This window comes from Rhincodon typus, chromosome 30 (assembly GCF_021869965.1).
Source record: "Rhincodon typus isolate 14 chromosome 30, sRhiTyp1.1, whole genome shotgun sequence".
NCBI classification, from domain to species: domain Eukaryota; kingdom Metazoa; phylum Chordata; class Chondrichthyes; order Orectolobiformes; family Rhincodontidae; genus Rhincodon; species Rhincodon typus.
In genome coordinates this window covers 34,871,424-34,894,722 of record NC_063361.1, presented here as the reverse complement: position 1 = coordinate 34,894,722, position 23,299 = coordinate 34,871,424, and the positions used below count along the sequence as shown (strand labels likewise).

At 37.6% G+C, this 23,299-nt stretch overlaps 4 protein-coding genes and 1 long non-coding RNA gene across 12 annotated transcripts in view; 1 reads left to right on the top strand and 4 right to left on the bottom strand.

Annotated features, from left to right (window-relative positions):
- The window catches only part of hoxb3a (homeobox B3a), a 46,506-nt gene that overhangs the window by 20,726 nt on the left and 2,481 nt on the right, over window positions 1-23,299 (bottom strand). Inside the window, exon 2 of one of the 5 annotated variants that reach the window (XM_048614597.1) lies at window positions 13,994-14,116. The exons of 2 other annotated variants lie outside the window; for them this stretch is intronic. The gene's annotated coding sequence lies outside the window, so the exon portion shown is untranslated. Of the gene's footprint in view, window positions 1-2,314; window positions 2,419-9,175; window positions 9,204-13,993; window positions 14,117-23,299 lie in introns of those variants that run through there. 2 more of the 5 variants (XM_048614599.1, XM_048614598.1) reach the window with 2 other exon arrangements.
- LOC109932170 (homeobox protein Hox-B4-like) lies at window positions 741-9,624 on the bottom strand. 2 transcript variants are annotated; one of them, XM_048614601.1, is made up of 3 exons: window positions 9,492-9,624; window positions 2,315-2,966; window positions 741-1,983 (listed from the first exon to the last, which is right to left on the bottom strand). In XM_048614601.1, the coding sequence occupies exons 2-3, from the start codon at window positions 2,718-2,720 to the stop codon at window positions 1,664-1,666; spliced, it is 726 nt and encodes a 241-aa protein (XP_048470558.1). In that variant the 5' UTR covers window positions 2,721-2,966; window positions 9,492-9,624; the 3' UTR covers window positions 741-1,663. The 2 variants fall into 2 exon arrangements, with proteins under 2 accessions (XP_048470558.1, XP_020387003.1); XM_020531414.2 differs by lacking the exon at window positions 9,492-9,624 and having other exon boundaries at window positions 2,315-3,940.
- LOC109932177 lies at window positions 9,349-21,841 on the top strand. Of its 2 annotated transcripts, XR_007265215.1 has the most exons (4): window positions 9,349-9,594; window positions 11,721-12,033; window positions 20,222-20,328; window positions 21,728-21,841. It is a non-coding gene; the product is annotated as an uncharacterized LOC109932177 (long non-coding RNA). The 2 variants fall into 2 exon arrangements; XR_007265214.1 differs by lacking the exons at window positions 9,349-9,594; window positions 11,721-12,033 and adding an exon at window positions 14,338-14,447.
- Window positions 15,125-17,509, bottom strand: hoxb5a (homeobox B5a). 2 transcript variants are annotated; one of them, XM_020531410.2, is made up of 2 exons: window positions 16,835-17,509; window positions 15,125-16,087 (listed from the first exon to the last, which is right to left on the bottom strand). In XM_020531410.2, the coding sequence occupies exons 1-2, from the start codon at window positions 17,367-17,369 to the stop codon at window positions 15,834-15,836; spliced, it is 789 nt and encodes a 262-aa protein (XP_020386999.1). In that variant the 5' UTR covers window positions 17,370-17,509; the 3' UTR covers window positions 15,125-15,833. The 2 variants fall into 2 exon arrangements, with proteins under 2 accessions (XP_020386999.1, XP_020387001.1); XM_020531412.2 differs by having other exon boundaries at window positions 15,125-16,084.
- hoxb6a (homeobox B6a) lies at window positions 19,267-21,750 on the bottom strand. The gene is made up of 2 exons (XM_020531409.2): window positions 20,599-21,750; window positions 19,267-19,991 (listed from the first exon to the last, which is right to left on the bottom strand). Exons 1-2 carry the CDS (start codon window positions 21,155-21,157, stop codon window positions 19,732-19,734), a joined length of 819 nt encoding a protein of 272 aa, XP_020386998.1. The 5' UTR covers window positions 21,158-21,750; the 3' UTR covers window positions 19,267-19,731.

Genomic DNA, 23,299 nt, shown 5'->3' with positions numbered 1-23,299 from the left:
TAAATTACCGTTCTAAGGCAAAACACGTGTATCAGTAAACTGAACCCTTGAATCCGCAAACACTGCACTTAAATATTGAATATTGTATTGTGCAATGCTGTGCACCCCAGTTAGCTTCTCTTTCAGTATGTGGTGCAGTTTCAGATTCCAGGTTGCATATGCAATGTGTTATAAGAAAGAAAATTAAAATTAATACAAAGCTTCATCTGACAAAAGAGGTCATTTGTCTTCTTGATTATCTATTTGCTTGTCAAAGCTTGAACCATTACATCTTCCAATCTCTTTCCAATACTCAAACACAAATGCACAAAGAAAGAAAATGCTAAGAGGTTCTGTAAAAATCATACAATGGATTTAACTTAACAAGATTGAGTGTTCTACAAGGAAAAGGGAGGCATGGTGATGAACGTAAACAATCAAGAAATAACAGATCACTGTAGTGAATTAACAAATCTTCATCAAGGACTGTTTTCCAAACGTATTACCCCCATTAAATTATTGCACAATTCATCTGTATTCACAAGCAGGTGTAAAGGACTCTAACAATTCAGGATGGGCATTGTGTTTGATTAGAGGTGTACCTTTCTGATATTTTTTTCACCAAACCTATGTCCTTTGTTATCACCCTGGCCGACTCACACAGATGAATGAGCTTAAGGAAATTTGAAGTCATATTACCAGATCATATTGCTTCAGAAAACGCACCAGCAGACTTGATATAAATAAACAAAGGAAAGATACACCTTGAAAAAATTTATTTCGGTTATTACTATTTACACGTATTTTGGTCTGGATGAGAGTCAATACATAGAGAACAATGCAAGGACACAGACTGCTAACGAAAATACATCCTCCTGTGGGCCAGAGCGAAGTAGCTGCTAAACTTCAAAGTTTGGAATGTCATAAAGAATTATAAGGAAATTAAAAAAAACTTCATCTGTCTAACTTTCCACTTCTTTCAGCTAATGCACAATTTGCTAATACTGAGGCCAGAAGCAAGTATTATATCGTGGCTGTACAAGTCACATGCAACATATTTTCATAACCACTTTAAATAACTTTGTTGACATAATTTATTCCTACACATGATTTTTACACGTTTGTCTTTAAAGTACAACTACATACATGTTTATTGGCACCGAAAGTAATATATTTGGGATCATAACGTCTGAGGAAAACGTACATATCGGTGTAATATTCCAAAGAAAATACCCCAAATGTTTCTTTTTGTAAAACCCAATGGAAAATGACTCCAAGCTTAAAACCACAAGGGCCATCTTGCTGAAATGCTTCAACATTCTTGTGGGTTTGTTTTGTGTGAATAAAAGACAGTTTGTCATCCCAGGTTGACGAAACGGAGCCTCATTTATTAAAGTGTTCGTTTGCTGTCGAGGTAATCGTAGGCATAGAGTTCATCCTTTGTACCACCAAGTAAACATGACAAATGGGGAGACTTTGGCGTGATTAAAGATGAAACGAGGATTCATCTTTGCCAATCTCTTCTGAAAACTGCAATCTACAATATTACTTATGGGGGAGGGGAAGAGGAGTGGGCAAAATCGGAGTATTTACAGTTTAGATTTTGCCACTATAAATAAACAATCTCTCAGTTAAAATTCTATGTTTATGCGCGCGTCTGCCAATTTCTCTCCAATAACAGCAGCTATAATGTGGCTGATGGTCCACTTGGCTCCTGGTTTTGAGAGCTTCCTTGCGATTGATGACTTGCAGAGGACGAAGAGCCTGTCGTAGACCTGATTTTGGTATTTGGCAACTTGTGGTCCTTTTTCCATTTCATTCGCCTGTTCTGGAACCATATTTTAATCTGCCGTTCTGACAGGCAAAGAGAATGGGCTATTTCCACCCTTCGTCTCCGGGTTAGGTAACGATTAAAATGGAACTCCTTCTCCAGCTCTAGAACTTGCTGCCTCGTGTAAGCAGTGCGGGAGCGTTTGGGTTCCCCTCCTTTGTAATTAGGGTTCACTGAACAAAAAGCAACAACACAGAAATAACTGACTGAACACCACGAATCTCACAAGGAATAGAACTAGTGTACTTAAAGTAAGCATTAGAGTAAGAAAAATGTAAACGTTCACTTCTATCATTAACTGCTGTTCAAAGAGATCTGAGCGGCTAGGACACTACACATCAAAGGCACATGGCCAGAAGTGTAATTGTACTGCAATAAAAATTTATGGAGGATGTGATTACTGACCTCCAGATAGGCGATCGTAAATCTAAAGAAAGGCTATTTACAGTGGGTGCAATAGATCCCGGACTTTCAGGTGGTAAAAAGCCCAGGCAAACGACTCACCGGTGTTTATATGCAATTTCTTCATCCACGGATAAACCACAGGCTCTTTGGAACAAGGAGTGTTTTGGTTGCTGAAGTTCTGGCTGCAAGAGGGCGGTGGGCTTGGAGTCACAGAGACACACTGGTGGCCATGCTTGCTTAAGTGGTTCTGCAGGCCGGTCTGCGATTGTACGTGACCCCTAGGCGCCACGACTTGCTCGCCCGAGCCCTGGAGGTTGCTGCAAGAGGAGTAGGGCTGCTCGCTGTACGCTGACCGCGGGTACATCGCCTCATGCTGGAACCCGGGCTCCCGTGCCCGGGTAAAGTATTCCGGAGAATGGCTTGGTAAGTAATTGTTCTGTGAATACTCTTCACACGGTGGAAATTTAGGGTCCACATAGTTAGAATTAATCAAAAACGAACTCATGACCTTTAATATCTGAAATGCAAAATAACTCAAAATTTTTTCTAACCCAGCCGTTTTTCCTGTTACCTAAACCCTCCTACTTTACTGTCAAGTGAACAAAGTTAGGCGTTCATGTGACACTGACAACCAATGGTTGGTCCCGTTCGATTCCCGGATAAGGAAATGGAATTGGACGCTGAATGCTCCCAAGCTTCTCCTCAGTTTTTGATTGCAGAATTTAGTGAGCTTCGTTTTTCATTCCTAAAACTTAGTAATTTTACAAATAGGTTATTTTTGATTTAAGTCCGTTAAACAAACCAAAATTCGTCTACAAGATTATCCCCCCTATAAGCATCAATGATGTCTTGCTAGTCGGTATGACTCCAAAAAATGAGTCAGCCTTTTTAACAACAAAAAGCATGAAATAAGATCTGATATATTAGAATGTGTCCGTGGCTTGTAAATCTTTTTGTAATCGCGATGCTAACGCCTTTGCAAAGCTTGGGGAGGAGGGAAGGCGTTATAGCTGGCAAAGATAAATCGGGCTGCTTTGGATCAATAGAAAATTCATCAACTAATTCAGGACACCTAAGTCAACAAATTACATTTAGCAATGCAGTAGACGGGGGTATATTCGCCCAGAATATCTCATCGTGAAACGATTCCACTTCAAACATATCCAAAATACCACAATTATAAGATAAAAACGTTTCACAGGTAGCAGCCACACACAAGTCTAAACGAAGTTGCCTATGTTCGATTAAAAACATGTTCACAAACTGTGGGAGGAATGTGAATACACATTTGCCTCTTGCTACATTGAATCGCATTCGTTGACTTTAATTAGAAAGACGCCTTATGCAACAGAGCTGCACCATGCTTGTAATTTGGAAATCGTATGTTTGTCAATTCCAGAGAAAATGTGACACAAATGACTGTAACGTTTTATTTAAAATGATATATGTAAGATTGAAAGAAAATGCTACGAATAACCGGATTTAAATAATTGGAGGTACTCATATTCTTCAGTTTGATAGACTGTAATGTCATGGACAGCAAACGACATGCGCATGGGGTTTCGGGTTGATTAATATCTAAGTAATATCAAGTCCTTTAAAGCTAAGCATTTTAACGGAGGAATGCGTAGTATTATCGAAAAAGGTAACAGTTACATTCCATACTTAAATGACGTAACAAATACAGCACCACAGAGTGCTGAGAGTTGTTACAACAAGATTGAAAAGGGAGGGGTAAGGGTGCTGTGGGGGAGGACAGCTCGCCATTCCAGACAGCAGTCTGACCCGCAGAATCAGGTAGATGAACACTATGCTTCGATTTTATTTATTCAGCTATATTATCGATTTGTACGAAGAAAATTCTAGGCGTGAATACATTCTTCTGTCTTCCGAGTGAATGTTGTAGCGTTTGTGTCGACTACATACTCCCCTAGATACGAATTTGTGACCACAACTTTGTCAACACAAATTCGGATCTACAGGGTATATATAGAGGACAGACATAGATTTCAGCATTTTTGGAGCCCAGAGACGTTCAAAAGCATCCATGTACCATTGAACCAACCGTGTTTTACATGCAGCTACACAACTTTAATGAGAATCCCTTTCTCTGATTTCTTTCAGTGATTTTTAGTGCAACTATGCAATTTTTTTAGCCATTGGAATATGAAGAATACTGTTTCGAAAATGCAACGAAAGCAATGTCAGTAAATTCGAATCAAAGTATTCAGGAAGATACTAAACAATCCATTTTCAGGGCCAACTTCGAATCACTGTCCAAATAAACACCAAAACGTTTATATAAATCAGCTAGTTTAGAGGACAGGTCACATGTGACGCTTTTCCAAAAGTTTGTTTCCAGCTGCACTGAGCAAAGAATTTTTCTTTATATTTAATTTATTCCCAAGCAGTGGGCAAGCCTCCACGCAGCGATTACATGAATCTTGTAGCAGCCATTGCGAAAATCACGCATCCTCCATTTCGATAAATTCTCCTAAAATAAAAAGCGTTACTGTGATGTACTTAGCTGATTTATCTTTATGTAGCATGTCGTTGGAGTGGGAACTAAACGACCAACTAAAATGACCCCTAATTTCTTTCATAACACATTTCCTTAAATAGAATAACTGCTATAAATTGTCCATAAAATTATATAATAAAAACTTTGCCAACCTAAATACATTTACGACGGAGAAGCAGAAATACCAAAAGGTTTCAATATCAAATTATTTCATGAATGAGGACAATGTGCTGTTTCAAAGAACCTTATTTCCGGTCGTAATAAAACATGAAAATGATGCAGAGATTGCACTCAGCACAGCCTCCGCATGTGAAATGAGTTTATGGCTTTTTGTACACAAAAAAAAACTTTTTACAGTTCTAACTTTACGGTCAGGTTGATCACTATCTTCCTAACCTCTCCAAAACAGAAGCAGAATTTTATATAATGTCACTCTTATCTAATATCCTTTGCCTTTACAGTTGTGTCTTTTTAACAAGCTTTCACTATTGCTGCAGTTAAAAAGGAAACGAAGAGCCTGTTCAAAGGCATCTTTTCATAAAAGATAATCCTGGTGCCTTGTTTGACTCGCTGTAATAAAAATGTCGACATTTCGGAAGTTTGGAAGATGAATATATTTACTGTCCCCTATCTGCTCTGCATTTCAAAAGAAGCTCGCTGTAGATTGCTATCCTAACAGAGGATGGAAGCATCAGCGGGATGGGGGAGGCCTTTTGCATCTCCTGTTTGGGGCTTGCCATAGGATAAGGGAAAGTAGGCCTCAATCTTACTGTAGAATAGGACTCAACACAGCCAATAATATGGACTTAAACAAGTGAACATGCAATCACTATCATCACTATAAGAGTTTAAAACCTAACTGTATTAACTTTAGTATCATCATTGTTTTTATATTTAGAAACACAGTGGTAGTTAAAGGGCTGCACTTATTTTTGCATTACCGGTATTTAAGTTACATATTCTGATAAATTTTGCAAAGTTAATATGTAATATTCTGTATTAAGCAACTTCATACACACACTTACTTCTCTCGACATCGTGCTCCCACCCGTTCATCTAGATACACAAGTTGAGGTTAGTTCAAGGCTAAACATGTCACCAACTTACTCCTACATCCTAGCATAGTTTTTCCGATTGCGTTGAATCAAATACAGACACACACACACACACATACACACACACACACACACACACACACACACAGAAAACTCCTTTGTGATTTCTTCCTCTACACTCTCAAATTATACATTACAGGACGCGTCGGATTGGGCTTTGCAAAAAAAAATCGCTCCGAGTGGTCGAAGAACTTCAACATAAACATATTCGTTCTCCTTTGTCTGTTCTTGAACTGATAACATCTAGTTAGAGTAAGGTTTTCCAGCAGCCCCTTTTTTTTTCCCTCATTCGAAATGCCTAGCAGCTTTTTAAGAAGTGGCCGAGTACCGGCCTGGTGAACATTTTGTTTTCTCCTTCAGTTTTCGTATTAATCTCATACACTGACAGTCTTTGTTAAACACCAAGGCGTGCCGTGCGTCCGAGTACATTTTAATATTTGTTAGACGCTTTGACCTGAGTTTCACCCCGCTCTTGGACTCTCCCCCTCTACAAGTTCTATAGTATGGATAGGTCTCTCAGTCATATTGAATTTTGCTCAGGTCATTACGTTTGAGAAACATAGCAAGGCAGGAGTTTACCCAAAACAGCATTAAGGCTCTGGAAATTCTCTCAAGCATTGCATGTTCTGTGATTCCATTAGCATCAAATATTTATTATAGAAGTCACAGCTCTAGTCTTCCATTGCCAGATACGCACGCAGATCCAATTTGAATAACAAAAGTAATTAATTGATCTGTTTTCTTGTGCATGCTTAGTTGCATTAATATAAAATGTTATCTTTTTCGCAGTTGCATATTTCATTTATTATTACATTGGCTTAGACAGAGAATAACATCAAGAGATAAAGCAAGTCCCAACACATTTTATATATGTGTGCATGTGTGTGTAACAGCAAATTAATTTAATCTGTTGAAAACGATTGTTTTAACACGTCAGAGGATTTTCTAATTAAAACTAAAGAGAATACCCTCACTCCACACAACCCCCTCCAGGCAAATGTCAGCAAATTTCTCGATCAACTTATATTCAAACTTGCTTAAACTATATTTCATTTTCTCCTCCATTTTCTCCTGATACATCCTCTATCATTTTGCAGATTAGTGAAACATGTCAATGCACTATTAAATATACACTCTAACACTCCTGTAAAATTTTATTTGGCAACCCTAGTGTGGTATTCAGACATAAATAAGAAAATGGTTCAAATATTTTCCAATTTCAACATGTTATTTCGCATATCAAGCAGGAATTTCAATTTAATGCGAAGGTTTGATGGATGTTGTTTTCGAGTGAATGTTTCAGTCAAGTTTGGGGAAACTGCATGTTTCTCGAAACCTACTTTCGGAACGTTTAAGTGATACGATACACATTATAACACAGTCCTAGGTGCCATTAAATGATATAAATATCATAAAAATCGCGTTGACGATTTCTTCCACCACGCCTCTACGCCCCTCCGACACACCCGCTATAGAAGCTGCTCTGATTGGAAATAATGATTTTAAGGAACAAAATGAATTCGTTTTATACAAAATACCTGAAATGTACGAATAATCAATTTCTTGGGGAAAAATAACAAAGGGTTAGGGTTAGGATTAGGTGTGATTTCACCAGTTCCGAAGATTTGCTTGATTTGCCGCCCAATTTAAACCGAGGCAGAACATTTAATATGCAGAGTGCTTGTATTCACTTTCCATCGGGGTATAAAGTAAATATTTAATCGCTACATTACAATAGTGACCATACTTCAAATGTACTTCACTGTAAAATGAGTTGGGAAGATCAGAGGACATGGGAAACGCTGTAATGACGCAAAGTGTTTTTATGTTTATAAAATTTAAACAAGCTATGTGAGATATTAACATAATCTAACCAGGGCAAAAAAAAAGTCTTTTGAATTCGATTAGTGTTAATTTCAACTATGATAATTGAAAAGAATAACTGTACATCTCTGCCTTTGTTAAAATAAGAAAATGTATGCAATATGCACGTTGATTTCATGTTTAAGTTGAGATATTAGACTATTCAAAAGCACTTGATTCGATGTGCATGCCAAAGAAGGTAAAAAGTAGTGACTTGAAGAGTCAGCCCCTAACTTTCCCTCAGTGTCTATATTTGTGTGTTTGAAAATACTTTTAGTAGTGTGCCACACAAATTGCTCATTCAAACATTCAAAATTTAAGAGCTTGTATATTTACTTTAAACAGATTTATTGCAGAGCAAGAATAGTGTAAACAGATTTAAAATGAGTTCGGTGCGCAGAACAACTCTAATCGCGCTACCTCGTAGACAGATTTAAATGGCTTATTGTGTTTAAATGATCGGACTAGGGGCCATGTTTTGCAGATTTTTGCGTAACTTTTAAAAAATTATGCTTTAGCTTGAGCAAGCAGTAAATGCGTATTAATGGTAATTAAATGAGACTGACATCCGGGTAATTTAAAATAGATGTTAGACCTTTGGCAAGATGTTAGATTTTTCTTCTGGCTTTTGCAAAATCTAATAAAATCACCTGCCTGCAAACTGCCTGAATGGGCGCTGAGAGATAAACTTATATTCTAAGAATCTATAAACCGATAACTGGAGGAATCCTCTCAAATTAATGCACAGAAAATGGAAGAAACTAAACTTTCCCTCTTTGAGATTTTGAAAATAACTTTGGAGTTTCCCGTTCCCATTTCTCGCGATTTATTTGCTTAATCTGATACTTGAAAGCACAATAATACGTCAATTAATTCCAAAACACTCTCTATTTTTGAGTCCCTTGCCCAGCCTTCCCCATTTACACTTATGCATGTCAATACTATGTTTGAAAATCTGATAAATGTATATATGAACTCTTATTTTATGCGCCACTGTCGTATTGTACAATGCATACTGGACTCGACTTATCTCATGGCCTCTTGTCCAGATATAAAAACAAGCATTTACTATTCATCCTTTTCCGCCATATCATCTAGTTTAAATAAACCGTTCCCGTTTCTATACAACTTGACTCTTAAATATTTTTAAAAGCTGATTATATCTGGCGGGAAATATTTATCCCATCTATTTGTGTTTTCAAAATCTCTTTTAACCGACACCACAGTTACTTCCGTCGGCGATCTGCTGATTTCTATTTATTGTGCACTGCGTCCTATAAAAGAGATCAATTAATCCTCTCTGTTTTTGTACAGATCCTGATCAGGATAGTTATCCATTCCTCCCCCACCCCCAATCCCACCTTTCTCTCTGTCTGTCTCCTTCTGTCTCCCCCTTTTTAGTTTGCATACTTTGTAGATTGTTGACAATCTCTGAAGTCTACTTCCACTTCCACATCTTACCTCGGTATCATTTTCTCAACTGTGCCGATAGCCAAGATCATCCCTTTTACCATTGACATCGAACTGAGTCTATCTAAGCAGACAACACCAAGTCACGCACGACGTAAACTTTTGACCCTCCACTTTTTGACCCCTTAGCTATAATGCTGTACTAACAAGTCCCCATGAACAGTTTCAACATCGCAATCCTCAGACAGTATTGCTGTACAGTTTTGTATTTTCCCCCACGAGGCTCGATTTTGTATTAAGCTTCGTCCTGCTTCAATTAAGACATATAATCTAGAAATGGAAAGATTTCACTGAGACACTGGAATACCTTCAAAGTTGGTTTGAAATCTTCAAGAATTTTTTTTTTAAACCGGCACTGTTTGAATGAATTTGTATCATTATTCGTCAGGAAAAATGTCCAAACTGAAAGGGTGAGTTTTGAAGAGACAAATGAGTACAGCACTTAGAAACTTCTGATAGTGCATAAGTAGAACATTTTGGGAAGATATCAAACAGACTCCTCCGACTCTGTCCTTCCAGATTAACTGAAACGGAAAGCATTGCGAGGGATGTGGCAGAAAGGAGAGGCATAATGACTATGAACTTGGTCTGAAGCGGGCTCTGGTGGCGGATCTGACACGTTACACGTGCGAAATAACTCCCCAAATTTTGTTCGTATTTATTTGAAATTCTGCTTTAAGTTTGATTTTTTTGTGCAAAATATCCTAAGATGTTCGTAGCAGAAGTCTTATTTTCGAAACCGTTGTCAGGTTGTCCGTTCTGTGCGTTCTGTGTGACGTTAGACTGTTAGCAGTCGTGTCTTATTTAATGAGAGCGGAGTAAATTTAAACAGGAAAGCAGGTCATCAGAACAATCCCTTAAGGAGTGAAGCATTAACAAGAGTTTTATATTATCTTTGTCATCAGATTGCATAATAATTTCGGAATCTTAAATACAATCCGAAATTAATTTAAACCAAATTCAATTCAATTAAGTTATAGTATTACATTGTAAATGCTGAAAAAAGAACACTGGGTCAATCAGTTTGGGATATTGGTGTTATTCTTTCAAACTAAACGAATTGGCTTTTCTGTTGTGAAAATAACTGGTTCAATTGCACAGCAGTAACAGATATCAACCCGTTTTTGTTTAAATCAATGGCAGTTAACAGATCTGCAAGGCCTGTGTACCATCAAAAAACTTAAGCCTTTCTTGGAGTATAAAAATTATGTAGGCTGGTACCAATTATATTGTGGCTTATAGTTTTTCTTTCATTTTACAATTTATTAAGTGAAGGAGATGCATCGAAAATAATAGTGCCGTGTAATTTAAAATCTCACCTTATGCCCGTGTAGCATTTAATTAGACTATGATATGTATGGTGGCCTCGTTTAGGTCGCACGTTCTGGAACAGGGTGCCGGTTTATGGCCTAAAGTGATCCCAGTTACTGACGGTTGAAACCACGGGGAAGAGTTAATGATAACGCATGAGATATGAATGCTTTTATCCATGTGGCTGCAACTAGGTGTTTAATATGGCGATGTAATCAACTGACATATTTATGACTCCGTTGCGCGTTGTGTGACCGCGTTTTGTTCCCGTTTCCCCTAAATTACAACCTTAACCTAGTCCTCCTATCCATCCAGTGCCTATAAGCGCACCAGATGCATACCACTTAAAAACCTTAACAAAGAAAATGCATCACCTTTAGATCATGCCCTTAACCTGATAAGAATGGTTATCGATCCCGAACGTTTCCATGGAACAGATAATTCGCTTGTGATGGTATCAGGAACAAATACATCTGTGTTAGAAGGGGCAAGGAAAGACACTACTTTCTCTGAAGCCAAATTAGCAATGTTACAGCCGACTATTGATTCATACTACAAACGTTTGTGCTTGCCTCGATTTACAAACTGCAAAGGAGGGCCTTTGGTTAGCCTTAAGGAAATGAACGGAATGGTTACTTGCTTTTACGGTTAGTTATAAAATATTTACATGAATTTCCTCCCTAGGAGCGTTAGGCCCAATTGGAACTCAACCAGTACTTTTCTACAACAGGCAGTCTTCTAATCTCTGTATACATCGTGCGATTCAATATCCACTTTCTTACATTCAGCTCTATCATTCTTAGTCAAGTTTGGTGTATTTTAATGATGTACTAGTATCTACCAACAGCCCGTAGATTCTTGCCACGGTCTGCATTTATTTATGCTCTGACAGTTTCTTTCTTACTCTAATCAAAAACTATTAAGCTAACGTATTTCCTGATCCTGCTTTTACATCAGATTGAAGGACATAAGTGAAAGGCCAAGCGTAGAAACCAGCAAGGTTGGAAAGAATAGAAGCTGGTTGTAGCTTTGAAGCCAATTGACAGATTAGTTTGTTCCTGAGAACAAACGATGAAAAAATTGCAAATCAGTATTTTTCTGCAAATGACAGGCTCATTCCAAACTCAAAACATTGATCCATTTTCTTTGAATTGCTCTCTCGTGTATTTAGGAATTGAAAACAAAAGAATAGTATTAATTGTTGCCATTTTCTATTTTACTACAGAACACTGAAGAAAAATGGAATTACACCGAAAACTCTGAATAAAATGAGAATTGAAACGCAAGACCACAATGTACTTCCTCCATCAGGGATGTGTTTTCCTGTTTACACACTGGATTTCCTCAGATATCAGCGCGGAAAGGCAATAAAAAAAGATGACAGAAACATTTCGGCATTCTGAGAGAAAAAAAACGTTGATTCCTAACAATGATTTAAAAAGCTTCCTCCCCAGCCCCTCACACTGCACACCGGAAGCGGCCAGAATTAAAAACTTGACGGATTCGAGGACTGTGTCACAACAAATGATTATCAACGGGTGAGAAACTTGACATTTACTGATGAGAAATGTCAAAGTATAATTTTCGTCTTATATATCTACATTTCTCCTTAGACTGGTTTGTGACTGTTCAAGTAATCGTTACAATGAGTCTCAAAATATGTAGACAATCATATTAGCATGTCAGGAAGTCCATTACAGTAAGGGAGATATGTTTCCAATGTTACTTGATAAAAGCACACGGCAACAATATTCAAGTACTGTAACAAACAGTAAGTGCAGTATATAAATAAAATGCTAACTAAATTGTAAAACTTCAGTCTATACTTTCTTTCAGTGATACTTCTAGGATCAAAGGATATCTACTTGTGCTAAGAATGTGTTTAGCCTAACAAATAGCACCTATTCCCTTGTCTCTCACTTCAACTTGAATCCCCAAAGGAAATTTTTTCGTATAAAAGTTTGCAAAACATTCAATTAGTTGTACTTAAGAGTCACATTTCAAAACGATGACATTTATAGACGTTAAAAGACTATAATTCAAAACTGACAGCAGTGGAAAACAAAGTTAAATGCTACAATTTAAGATTAGTGATTGGGTCTCACGCCTGAATTCTGAACAATCGTGGAAAGCATGGCACACCTAATATTTGTATGTAGCTTTGCTAGTCCATTGCGATGGGTGCAAAATACGCCACTGTCCTCTTTTAGACATACATCTTGGACTTTTTAGCAGAGATTAACATTTTTTGCCCCCCCCCCCCCCCCCCCCTCCCCCGCATACCTTGAAAACATTATGAGTTCTAAAGTAGTTATGGTAGAAGTACCCTAGACAAGAAAAAAACGAAAACAAGTGTGCGAAATTGCGAAGGTGAGGTTGTGGGGGATCCCGGGCGGGGTGATGATTGAATCACAAAATATCATTGAGGGTCATTTTGAGATTAGATTCCGCCATAACATGGCTGCGGTTGAATCGCGTACTACGTTTCATTTAACCTTTGCAAAGTCTTACGGTATAATTGAAAATATATGTTTAGATGTGCCTTCATTTAAACATTGAAACAATGGCAACCAATTTGATTCCTCATTTAACAAGATATATAACGACCATTCTTTCGACATTCAGTTAGTGGGGGAGTCAAGGTTTGGAAAATTAATAGTCCCGGGAAGTGCTTAAAATAATATCAAGATGTCCTTGACTATACACGGCCTTCCTCAAAAAGGCCGATTTCCTCTTCAAAACATGCATGTAAATTGATAACAAAATATGAAATTTATCTCCGCGGGACAGTGTTGACTGCCCGTTTTCCTGCAGAATGATTTTTTTCCCAGGAAATTGCAAAAACGTTTTGAATATTTTAAAAATAAAAATAAGTTAAAGTAAAAACGAAGAAACTGCATCCGGGAGGAGCCATGTTTGCTATTTGGATTATTAACGACAGTAAAGTTTGCATAAGGTTAGCCACTGGAACATGTTTGAGTATCCCTACTCCCACCCGTGCTCAATGTTAAACAGTTGAAATTCATATTTATTTTAATCTTTGCTCCGAATCATAGATCAACAAATCAAACACTAAAAATCAAAGTAGCTTGCTATAATTGTATTAAGTAGAAGGGGAAAACGAATTCTCTATCACTCAATGAATTTGCAGAAAGCAAGACGAAAGGTTACCAGAAAAACCGCACCAGTGTATCTTATATATGAAAAATCTAATCCAGTTCAATGTCAAGATAAGACACGAAGTGCATTTAAGTCTATTTAAGTAAAATAATCAGTCGCCTGGAAAGAGGCCAATTAATCTCGAGCACTATAGCTCACGTTTCTTTATAGTTTGGGCCCATTACGCAAAGGATAGGTAAAACGTATATTTGAAGAGTCTAAACTATTGCACTATTGTCAATTAAACATTTTTCAAGTTTATTTTTTCTCATTTTGAAAGATTCTTTGCGCCCTGCTGGCAACCATACGCGTCCTGTTGTATAGTTCGACGTAACTTACCTTGAGCAGTACAGTTACATCAGATTTTTAACTGTAGTCAGGAAAGATTTTGGAGCCTACGGGTCTGGTAAAGGAGCCCTGTTCGATCCCTCTGGAAGGCTAGCCACATTATACGCTTACAGTCTGCAAACCCAGTCAGATAAAGTTCAGCGTCACTAACATTATACAGAATGTGAAATATATTGTACCTTGTCAACTCCCCAGAACCATAAAACTAACTTTAACGACCCCACGTGACTTTTGAGAGCCAGTAGGGGTATCTGACTGCGGTATGGGCGATTTTTACGATCTAACTTTGAGATAAATACCCAATTCATTTGACATCCCAATGTCATACCGACTTCTTGTATACGTAGTTTGTTATATTCACAAGGGGAGCATGCACTTTGCAGGATAGACCTAGCATTTGCTGTGTGACTTATCAACTACCGATAAGCACTTGGACGTTATTTTGGTAAGTTGAGTTTAAACTGAATAAGAGTTACCTGTTGCACAAAACTGAAGCCAGATTTACAAAAAGAATGCGTGTAGTTTGTATTCTAGACAAACTTCGGAACAACACATCTTATTACTGTATAAATCTCTGGGGGCACAGCGCAGAAATCAAGTCCGAGACACTTTCTTTTCGAATATACACAACAAAAGTGAATAGAAAACCAATCTTTTGAAGTATTTAACTAGAAGCTGACGGGTTTAGTTAGGTCCAGAAATCACCAAATGCAAAAATGCAAATCACATAAATACCGCCTTTAAACATAAACGAGCAACTCAAAGCCGCGCGTAGCAGTTAGATGAGCTTTAGGATTTAGCATGAATGGTTAACTAAAACAGCCAGGTAAGGTTTCGTTTTAATAATATCTTATAGAATAATTTTTGAAAGATAAACCCAGAACTAATCAATAGACGTTGATGAAAATTCCTTCTATGCACTGTTTATATGTCTTTACAAAATGCACCATACATGGAGTTACGACCAAACACGTAGCAATACTGAAATATATCACTGCTGATAATATTTAATGTACTAGACACTAACAATAAATATTCACCAGAATTAGTAGAACGCATTTCACCAGGTAATAAGATATCAGTCTGTTTACAGTCAACATATTACACTGCAGAGATTAGGGGTAGTTATGAGAAACTTTTACTTTATTTTGAATTAAGCTACAAACAAATACAAAAAGCTTGGTGGCAACATACTGTAGGAAATAAACATAGCGTCGTTCTCTCCTACAGAAAATATGCCATTCATCACTCTGCCCATTACAGTCTAGCTATAGGCAACATTATAAACTTTTTTTGTATTATTTACAACCATTATAACTCACTAAATAATCGTATACAATCATCGCTGATTTCAGAATCTATCCACATGTATTACGAAAGATTAGAATTCTACAAGGTATTTCGACATACATACTTTGCTTAAATTCACCGACAGCATCAAGGACAGTAGCTACAGGAAGGTTGTTATATTTTTGAGGTGATAGAGTAACAGCAAAGATTTTCGCATTTACTCAGCGCATTGGGTGGCTAGGATGGGGGAGAGGAAGATCAAATTGTACAACTTGCGTCAATTATAAATAAGTTATACCATTTACAATCCACAAAAACCATGCTACTTTTTGAAGAGAGCACCAATAATTCACTGACACAGACATATGTAAGATAGTAACAAGCACTTAACAGCGAAAGAACAACACAGGTTAAAAGAAATACATGTTAGCAATACCACAGAAAAGTTTAATTCATCTTTGATATTTAACAACACATGGGGAAAAGGTGCCTCGCTGTACAGTACTGGTGCACGGTGTCTGTTATTTTTCTGTTTGATATGTTAGGGTTGAAAGGCGCTTGATCCGGCCGTCATGCTCATGCTTTTCAGCTTGTTGTCCTTTTTCCATTTCATCCTCCGGTTCTGGAACCAAATCTTGATCTGCCGTTCTGAGAGACATAGAGCATGGGCAATCTCTATTCTCCGCCGTCGGGTTAGATATCTGTTGAAGTGGAACTCTTTTTCCAACTCCAACGTTTGAAAACGAGTATAAGCAGTCCTGGCTCTTTTCCCGTCGGGTCCACCCATACCATCTGCTAATAAATACAGGAAGTTTTTTTTATCCATGCTGAATTATCCATCCCCTTTGAAAATATCATTTTTTAAAAAATACAATTTTATACCTTGAAAGTGGAATATTCCCTTCCCTGGGCCTCTCCGGGCACGTATGTCAAAACGAAAGTATATTGTCCCAATTTGAATTGCTATTAATTATCATTTTCCTTTTCATTGTCTGAGCATGTAACCTGTGTCTTGACGGCTGTGCTTCTAATTATCTGCACACACATACACACACACACACACACACACACATACACAGACACCAGACATGCACTGTTATACACACGTACATGCTCATGCCTTTTGAAAAGAATTGTCTGAAATTGCGAGCAGATCCATAGAAAAGGGTCACAACAACATTGATTATCCAGGGTTAGTGCACAGTTCTTTTTGTTATTATGCTGATCGTGCAGTTAAATTCATAGCTTTCAATGCGCTAATATCATAAATACCATATAGTATTTACAACCCATTTGCATCAAACATAACAAATTTTCATATTTACTGATTTTTTTGGTCGAACTGCGTATTATTTTGCATGCACGTTATAAAATTGCTGTTTAACGAGTTAATTTAAATTTGCCGAAAAATTATTAGTTTCTGTAGAGCTGAGAAATACAAATTGTTCGTATTTTGTGTCACTCAGGTTGCACAATAGGACGCCATGAATTACTTGACCACAGAGCAATATTTAGAGTGATAAACAGAAAATGAAAGTGTACCATGGCCAATGTGCAGCTTTCTCATCCAAGGAAATATTTGTGGCTGCTGTTCTGGTGTTGTTGCTTGTGTTGGTTCTTGCTGTGCCCTGGAATGGTTGTTGTTGTTGGCTGGAGTGCCCTCTTCGGCATCCGAGGATGCTCCGGCTTCGTCCATTTCTGTAAAATTACTTGCTGAACTAGAGGAGGTAGTCGGATCAGAAGGGGAACCCTTGACTCCGTGACTGTCTTTGCCGGAACAAGGAAGGGGTTCTGGAGATGAGAGGGTGCAGCTCGCTGCTTGTCTGAACCTGGTTTCTGTAGCTGGAGGATAGCTTCTGGACTTTTCTGTATTAACCACTCCAAAGTGGTTAGATGAGGCTGAACGGGTGATGCTAAGGTCCATACCATTGTAGTTGTAGCCGTAAGTGCCTGAATGCATGGTGCCTGAATCCCTGTATGGTCCGTTCTCGGAGCTGCTCGTCCCATAATTAAGTAACTGATAATCCGGGCCATTTTGATAGCGACCGGAGAATGAGTTTACAAAGTAAGAGCTCATTTGGGTTTTTTTTGGGTTGATTTGTGGTTGTTAGTCGTTATAACCCAGTCCTGCACGATTTATGATATATTAATGAATTATAGAAATGACTGTACTTCGTTCGCTTCTATGTATGCGGCCAAATATGGGGGGGTGCGAGACGGAATCACGTGCTTTTGTTGACCAGTCGTAAATTCTCACTGATGACCTCAAGGGGTAATTCATGCTCTATGGTTACAAATAATGACGATCCAAGAATCGTTACGCCATGTGAATGCAAGGTTCCAAATGATGGCCAGGTTTGCAGAGTGCGCCACCTACTGGGCTCTGTCTGCGCTACACAAATTAAGGTCATTGCTTATGTATTGACATTGGTATTCTTATTTTAATAATAACACAGCAAAAAAGTTATATTTTAAATTTACCTACCTCAAATCAATATAATCCATTGTCCCAGTGCAGTTCGCCACACTAAGAATTCAACATGTGACAATGCATTCGTTTAAAAATTCAAAAAGGTTAAATATAAAACGGCTATTCAATTATCTTGCAATTGAATTGGATATCACGTTTTATAGCTATGCTTGGAGTGGAGCAATTTATTTCGTTTTTTTTGACCAGATACATTTAAAAACAATTAACTTTCCATCCTTGACTAGTCAGTTAAATGTACGCATTCATCGACCGACGATTGGTATTGCGATGTAAGCATTATTATTTGCTAAATGTTATCCTTCCAATGTGTTTGCGGGATCTAAGTTCGTTTTGAAACGTGATAATCATTGCGACTAAAACACATTAGATTTAACTTTTTTTTTGAAAAACCCTTTATCTTCAAATTGCACAGGCTCTTTCAAAGCAAGGAAAAGCTTAATTCTGAAAGTTCAAATTTGCACATTGGTGCACTGCTTGGGCTGCGCGGACAGCATGGTTCTTTACTATGTTTTGAAGGAGTTAACTTAAGAAAATACACGTTTGAGCTAATTATTGACAACACTCCTATTTGGTATCAATATGCTTTAAAAGACCTATGTAATTATTCTGATTAAAATGCGAAATGAATACTATTTATTCACATTGCGGAGGGTTTTGTATACGCATGAGTCCAGTCTCGTTATACGATCTTTTACCGGATTCGCATTAGCTCTTCAACACAACTCACCTCCTGAAGGGCTCAGTGAACAATTAGCAGAGTGCACTTCTGCATTTTTGGTGCGCATTGCTGTTTATTTCGAATGATGAAGGATCATTCGATACAAAGAATGAGTTAGTTTTTTTTGCGGGGACTTTTTTGGCCACAAGATATTTGTGCTCAAACTCCTTTTTTTACACAAATGTGCTTTAATAGGATTGTACCACGACTGGAGCGTGCATTTAGCATGACAGGACGTGTTTTCTTGATTGTGCAACAGAGAATGTAATAATTGGAACCAGGAAAACAGTTGGTAAATACCGCAAAGTCCTTCGCTTTCTCTCTATAATAAACTGGGTGCAAATTTCAAAAATTTGCCAATCATTATCAGTAATGCTTTTCTAACCTACCCTGATTTTAAGAAACAGGCAGTAAACTGATTACTGGAATGAATTTTGAATTTGAGGGAAATCATAGAGATAAATCAATTATCAGAAATTCAATGATGACTGTCAAGTTTTGTTTTGTGATATATTACAATCTAGACTAAGATGAGCTATGTGTAGCGAAATGGAGAATGTAGAGTTTATTCCAGGTCTCCCTGGCAGATTATCAATGGTTTCCATGCACATCAGGATTCTTAAATCGAAAAATACACATTTTTTAGGAAAAAAAACTTTTATTGTCATTCCAGATAAGGACGCTCGGCCTTTGAAATATATGACGCATGCTACAATCACATTAATTTTAAAAGAAACTCAAATAAAAAAATAACCTCTTACTCAATTCTTAAGACACTTGCTTTTATTTTCCTCTCTCCGTTACGAAAACAAACCAAAATACAATATTTAAACCTCATTGTGTAATTTACTCACGCACGCACACTCATTTCCACACACGCACGCATACATAAAATAAATCAAAAATAGTTGTTCACAGTGCACAAAAACATACACCATCTTTAAACTAGAGAGCTGAGACGAACGTCAAAAAGTCACAATATTGCAACAGCTCAATTGAGATACAGAATTAATGGAATGCTAATGTTTTAAACTATTGACACCAATGTGAAACATTGCCTGCTTTGCTAAACCATAGGAATGCATAACTTTATAATAAATCTCACAACAAATACAGAAATATACAACTCCACTGGTGCGCAACAGCAAACAAATTGTAAACTTTGATTTTTTTTTATTTTTAATTAAAGAACTGCACAGCGTTCCCTTCCTTTTCTGTATCTTGTTATTTTCACTCTGTCGATTTTTCTTCTGTTTCTTCTCCGCTTAATTGCGAGGAGCCCAGCAATTTGTTCTCTTTTTTCCATTTCATTCGCCTGTTCTGAAACCAGATTTTGATCTGGCGTTCTGTGAGGCAAAGTGCGTGTGCAATCTCTATCCGGCGTCTTCTGGTCAAGTAGCGGTTAAAGTGGAACTCCTTTTCCAGCTCTAGAGTTTGATATCTAGTGTAGGTTTGCCGCCCGCGCCGTCCGTTTGGGTTAAAAGCTGAGGCTTCAGAGGACAAGTAAAGGAAGATGGACAGATAGAGAGACAGGCAGAGAGGGGAGATAAAACAAAGCAGTCGATTATTGCATGTCTGTGGAAATAGTACTGAAGCATTTAAATAACAAATGGACTACGTTGATTATACTGGACGTTATATGTTAAACTATAAGTTTCATAATAAACCGTTTGATGAGCACTTTCGATTCTGAAGCACTAAATAACGATCTCTACTCTAGGCATGCTTACACTCCGTTCGATTAAGGCTTTAGAACTGGTGGGCCCATTGACTGTGCAGTAAAATCTTCAGTATAAGGAAAACAACTGATCATTCTTCATATTAAAGGTCAGCGTTACATTTTATATGCACATTCTTCTATATCAGACGTTGAGCTTTAATAATTTATTCGGTGTCTTAAAATTTGCAGCAGTTCACAATTTCATGTGAACTGTATTAACGTCTTCTGAAATCATTAAACATTTAATTCTCCTTTCCAAGAAATCGGTTTAAGGGCTAAAAATGCTAATCACTTTCTTGCTAAGTTCAATATCAACATGAGTTAAAGTTTGTTTCTCTCCAAATATGTAAGGGAAAAAGTACAAAGGGCAAACTTACCACCACTGGAGTTCATTCTTTGCATCCAAGGGTACACTGGGAGCGAACTCTTCTGATCATCCACCTCTCCATACAAAATTCTGTTTTGTGTACACTCAAATTTGCGTTGTTCCGCGTTAAAATGTGTTGCATCTTCCATTGAGTGATATTTGGAGCTGGTGGAGGAAGCGCCGCATGAAGGGTCTTTTTCCCGATAAAAACTGGGGGCACCGTAATCACAGGGTGTCCGATTGCACGCATACGCTCCGTTGGCTTGTTGGTAGTAGGAGGGTGACGGGTAGCTTTTATCCTGCATGCTTGTAGCCCCATATGTGGCGGAATAATGTCTTAAAGGGTCGTAACTGGATGAATATAGCGGAATCTGCCCAAGGAAGGACTCTTGTCCACTAGCAAAAGTGGCCGGGAAAGTGGAGTTCACAAAATACGAACTCATTTGTTGGCTGTGCTCTGTTATGATTTGTTGTGTATTAGTCCAAGTGCCTGTGCTATTAGCAGTTAGCGAGATGGGTTTGATTCGGGATGGCCAAGTGCCAGAAAGGACAGCAGGAAATATAACCATCTGATCATCGACTGACCAATGGCAATACTGTTTGATAGGAAAATAGTACCCATGAGGGACTTATCCATGAATCAGAGAGGCTAGCAGAAACCGGCACATGTGATGGGAAAAAGTCCCAAACATAGAGAGAGAGAGATAGACACGCATAATCTTTAGATTCATTGTGTACTGAAATGAATAAAATGTATAAGAATGTTTAAGTTAATGCATCTGTGCACTGATACAGACAGCGAAATAATTTAGCCATTCAAACTAAACAAACAAGCAAAATACAACGTCGTCCATTGTCCGTGTATTCAGATAATTCACTAAACACTTATTAACTCAATTTTATTGCTTTCTCCCTTTTAAATCGGAGCGCGGTTTTATGCTTCTTAACGGTCTGTCTTGGATTGCGGCTGTATAATTCAAGCTGCATTCAAGATGTTTCCATTAATATTTCCAACTCTGAACGTTATTTGCCACACTATTTCGTTCGCATATTCCGGTGGATGTATAGAAATTTCTCGGTGGCTTGTATATTATGCACTCCAGAATTCCTGATAGTCGTTTGTTGTGCTTGTGTTGCAGTTCACTCTGTGTAAGAATGTGATTCGGCGAATGCGGTTTAATTTTGAGGCACGAAAAGGGGATCTCAATGCAAACTTTTAATCTTTAATTGAAACCACAAAGCGAACGGAAGATACTTTCCAAAATGAAAAGACAACTAAATCAAATCCCTGAAAAGGAGGAACCAGCGGAGTAGGTCACAAAACAAGCGCCACGATGAATGTGCAACTATAGTTGTACTCTTTCAAAGTTTCCGGAAAAAAAGTATGTGAAGAGTAATTTCGTGTAAAAATGCCATAAAGACAAACTCAGAGCATACAGAAAATGGTTTGAAATGAGTTAAAACCCCAAATGTTAGACAGTTGCTCCTTTGTAAAGTGAGACCGTAGCTGCGACCAAGGACAGCAAGACGGGATTTTGGCCGACGAAAGTATGGAGATATGTAAATATGTTCTATTTAGCTGACTGAGTGCACCATTTACAGACTAATCCCACATATTTAAACAAGTGCGGACGAATATTTCTGAAGGTCAGTTGCGTTAAGTGCTTAATAGATAACTGGGCAATATTGAGGACTACGCACAGCCTGCAAGCCTTCACATAACTAGTTTGGTGCACACACGTCAGATATCATTGAAAGTTGTTGTTCCGATTTCTGTATGTGATATTTTGCTGTACTCTTACATCATGCCTTATTGAAATAAAATAGTTGCATTGTAATATTTGTATTCGTAACGTGTATTTGTTCAAATGTCAGTTCTTTTATCCGTGTCTCTTAGAGTTATTTGCAAATTTCATCATGTTTAAAATAAAGAAACACAGAACATGCTGCATCCGACTGTCTACCCAACGATTTCTTTCTAAAACAAAATTGGTTTTGTTTTTTTTTTACTTTAGACAAAAACTCACAAATATATTTCAAGTAGATATAATTTTTTTTCGTGTATAATTCTGAAATGCTACAAGTGTCAGAGAGTTTATGTTGGACATTAAGGATTTATTTTTAGCAGTTCCTCTGGAAGGCACCACTTCCTGGTTTCAAACATCTGTTTCAAGGAATCATAAGCTGAGTAGTGAGAAATTAAAGAAAACCTTATTTCTAAGTACCACTTCATTTTAAGAAGCAGGTTGTTTTCTTGCTAAGAAACATGGTGCGTTGAACATGGTGAGAAAGAAGAATTCAATGCGAGGTGATAAAGCTTTTTTCCCACCTGGGAGATTCCTTGTATGAACTTCTTTGAAGAAATGGCCGTTACTAGATTCAGACCAAATGCCTCCAACTCACATCTCGAGCTAATTTAATTTGCTTTTTTTTCTAAAGAAGTGTCATCAATGTCCTAATTTTTATGAAAGCTTTGAACAGTGATAAGAGTCTGCATATACACTGCAACTTTAAAAATGACTTTCATATTCGGAGGCAACTGCTTTAAACCAGTCACAATCTGATGTCAAATCTTCTGTATTTTCACTTCCAGGCACTAAAATCTCCAAGTATACATGTCTTCGTAACTGTAAGTTGGTTTGGTTTCACCAGTTTTATTCTTAAAATAATTGATACTGTATAATTTTATCGCCTTCATCATTGCAAGTTAT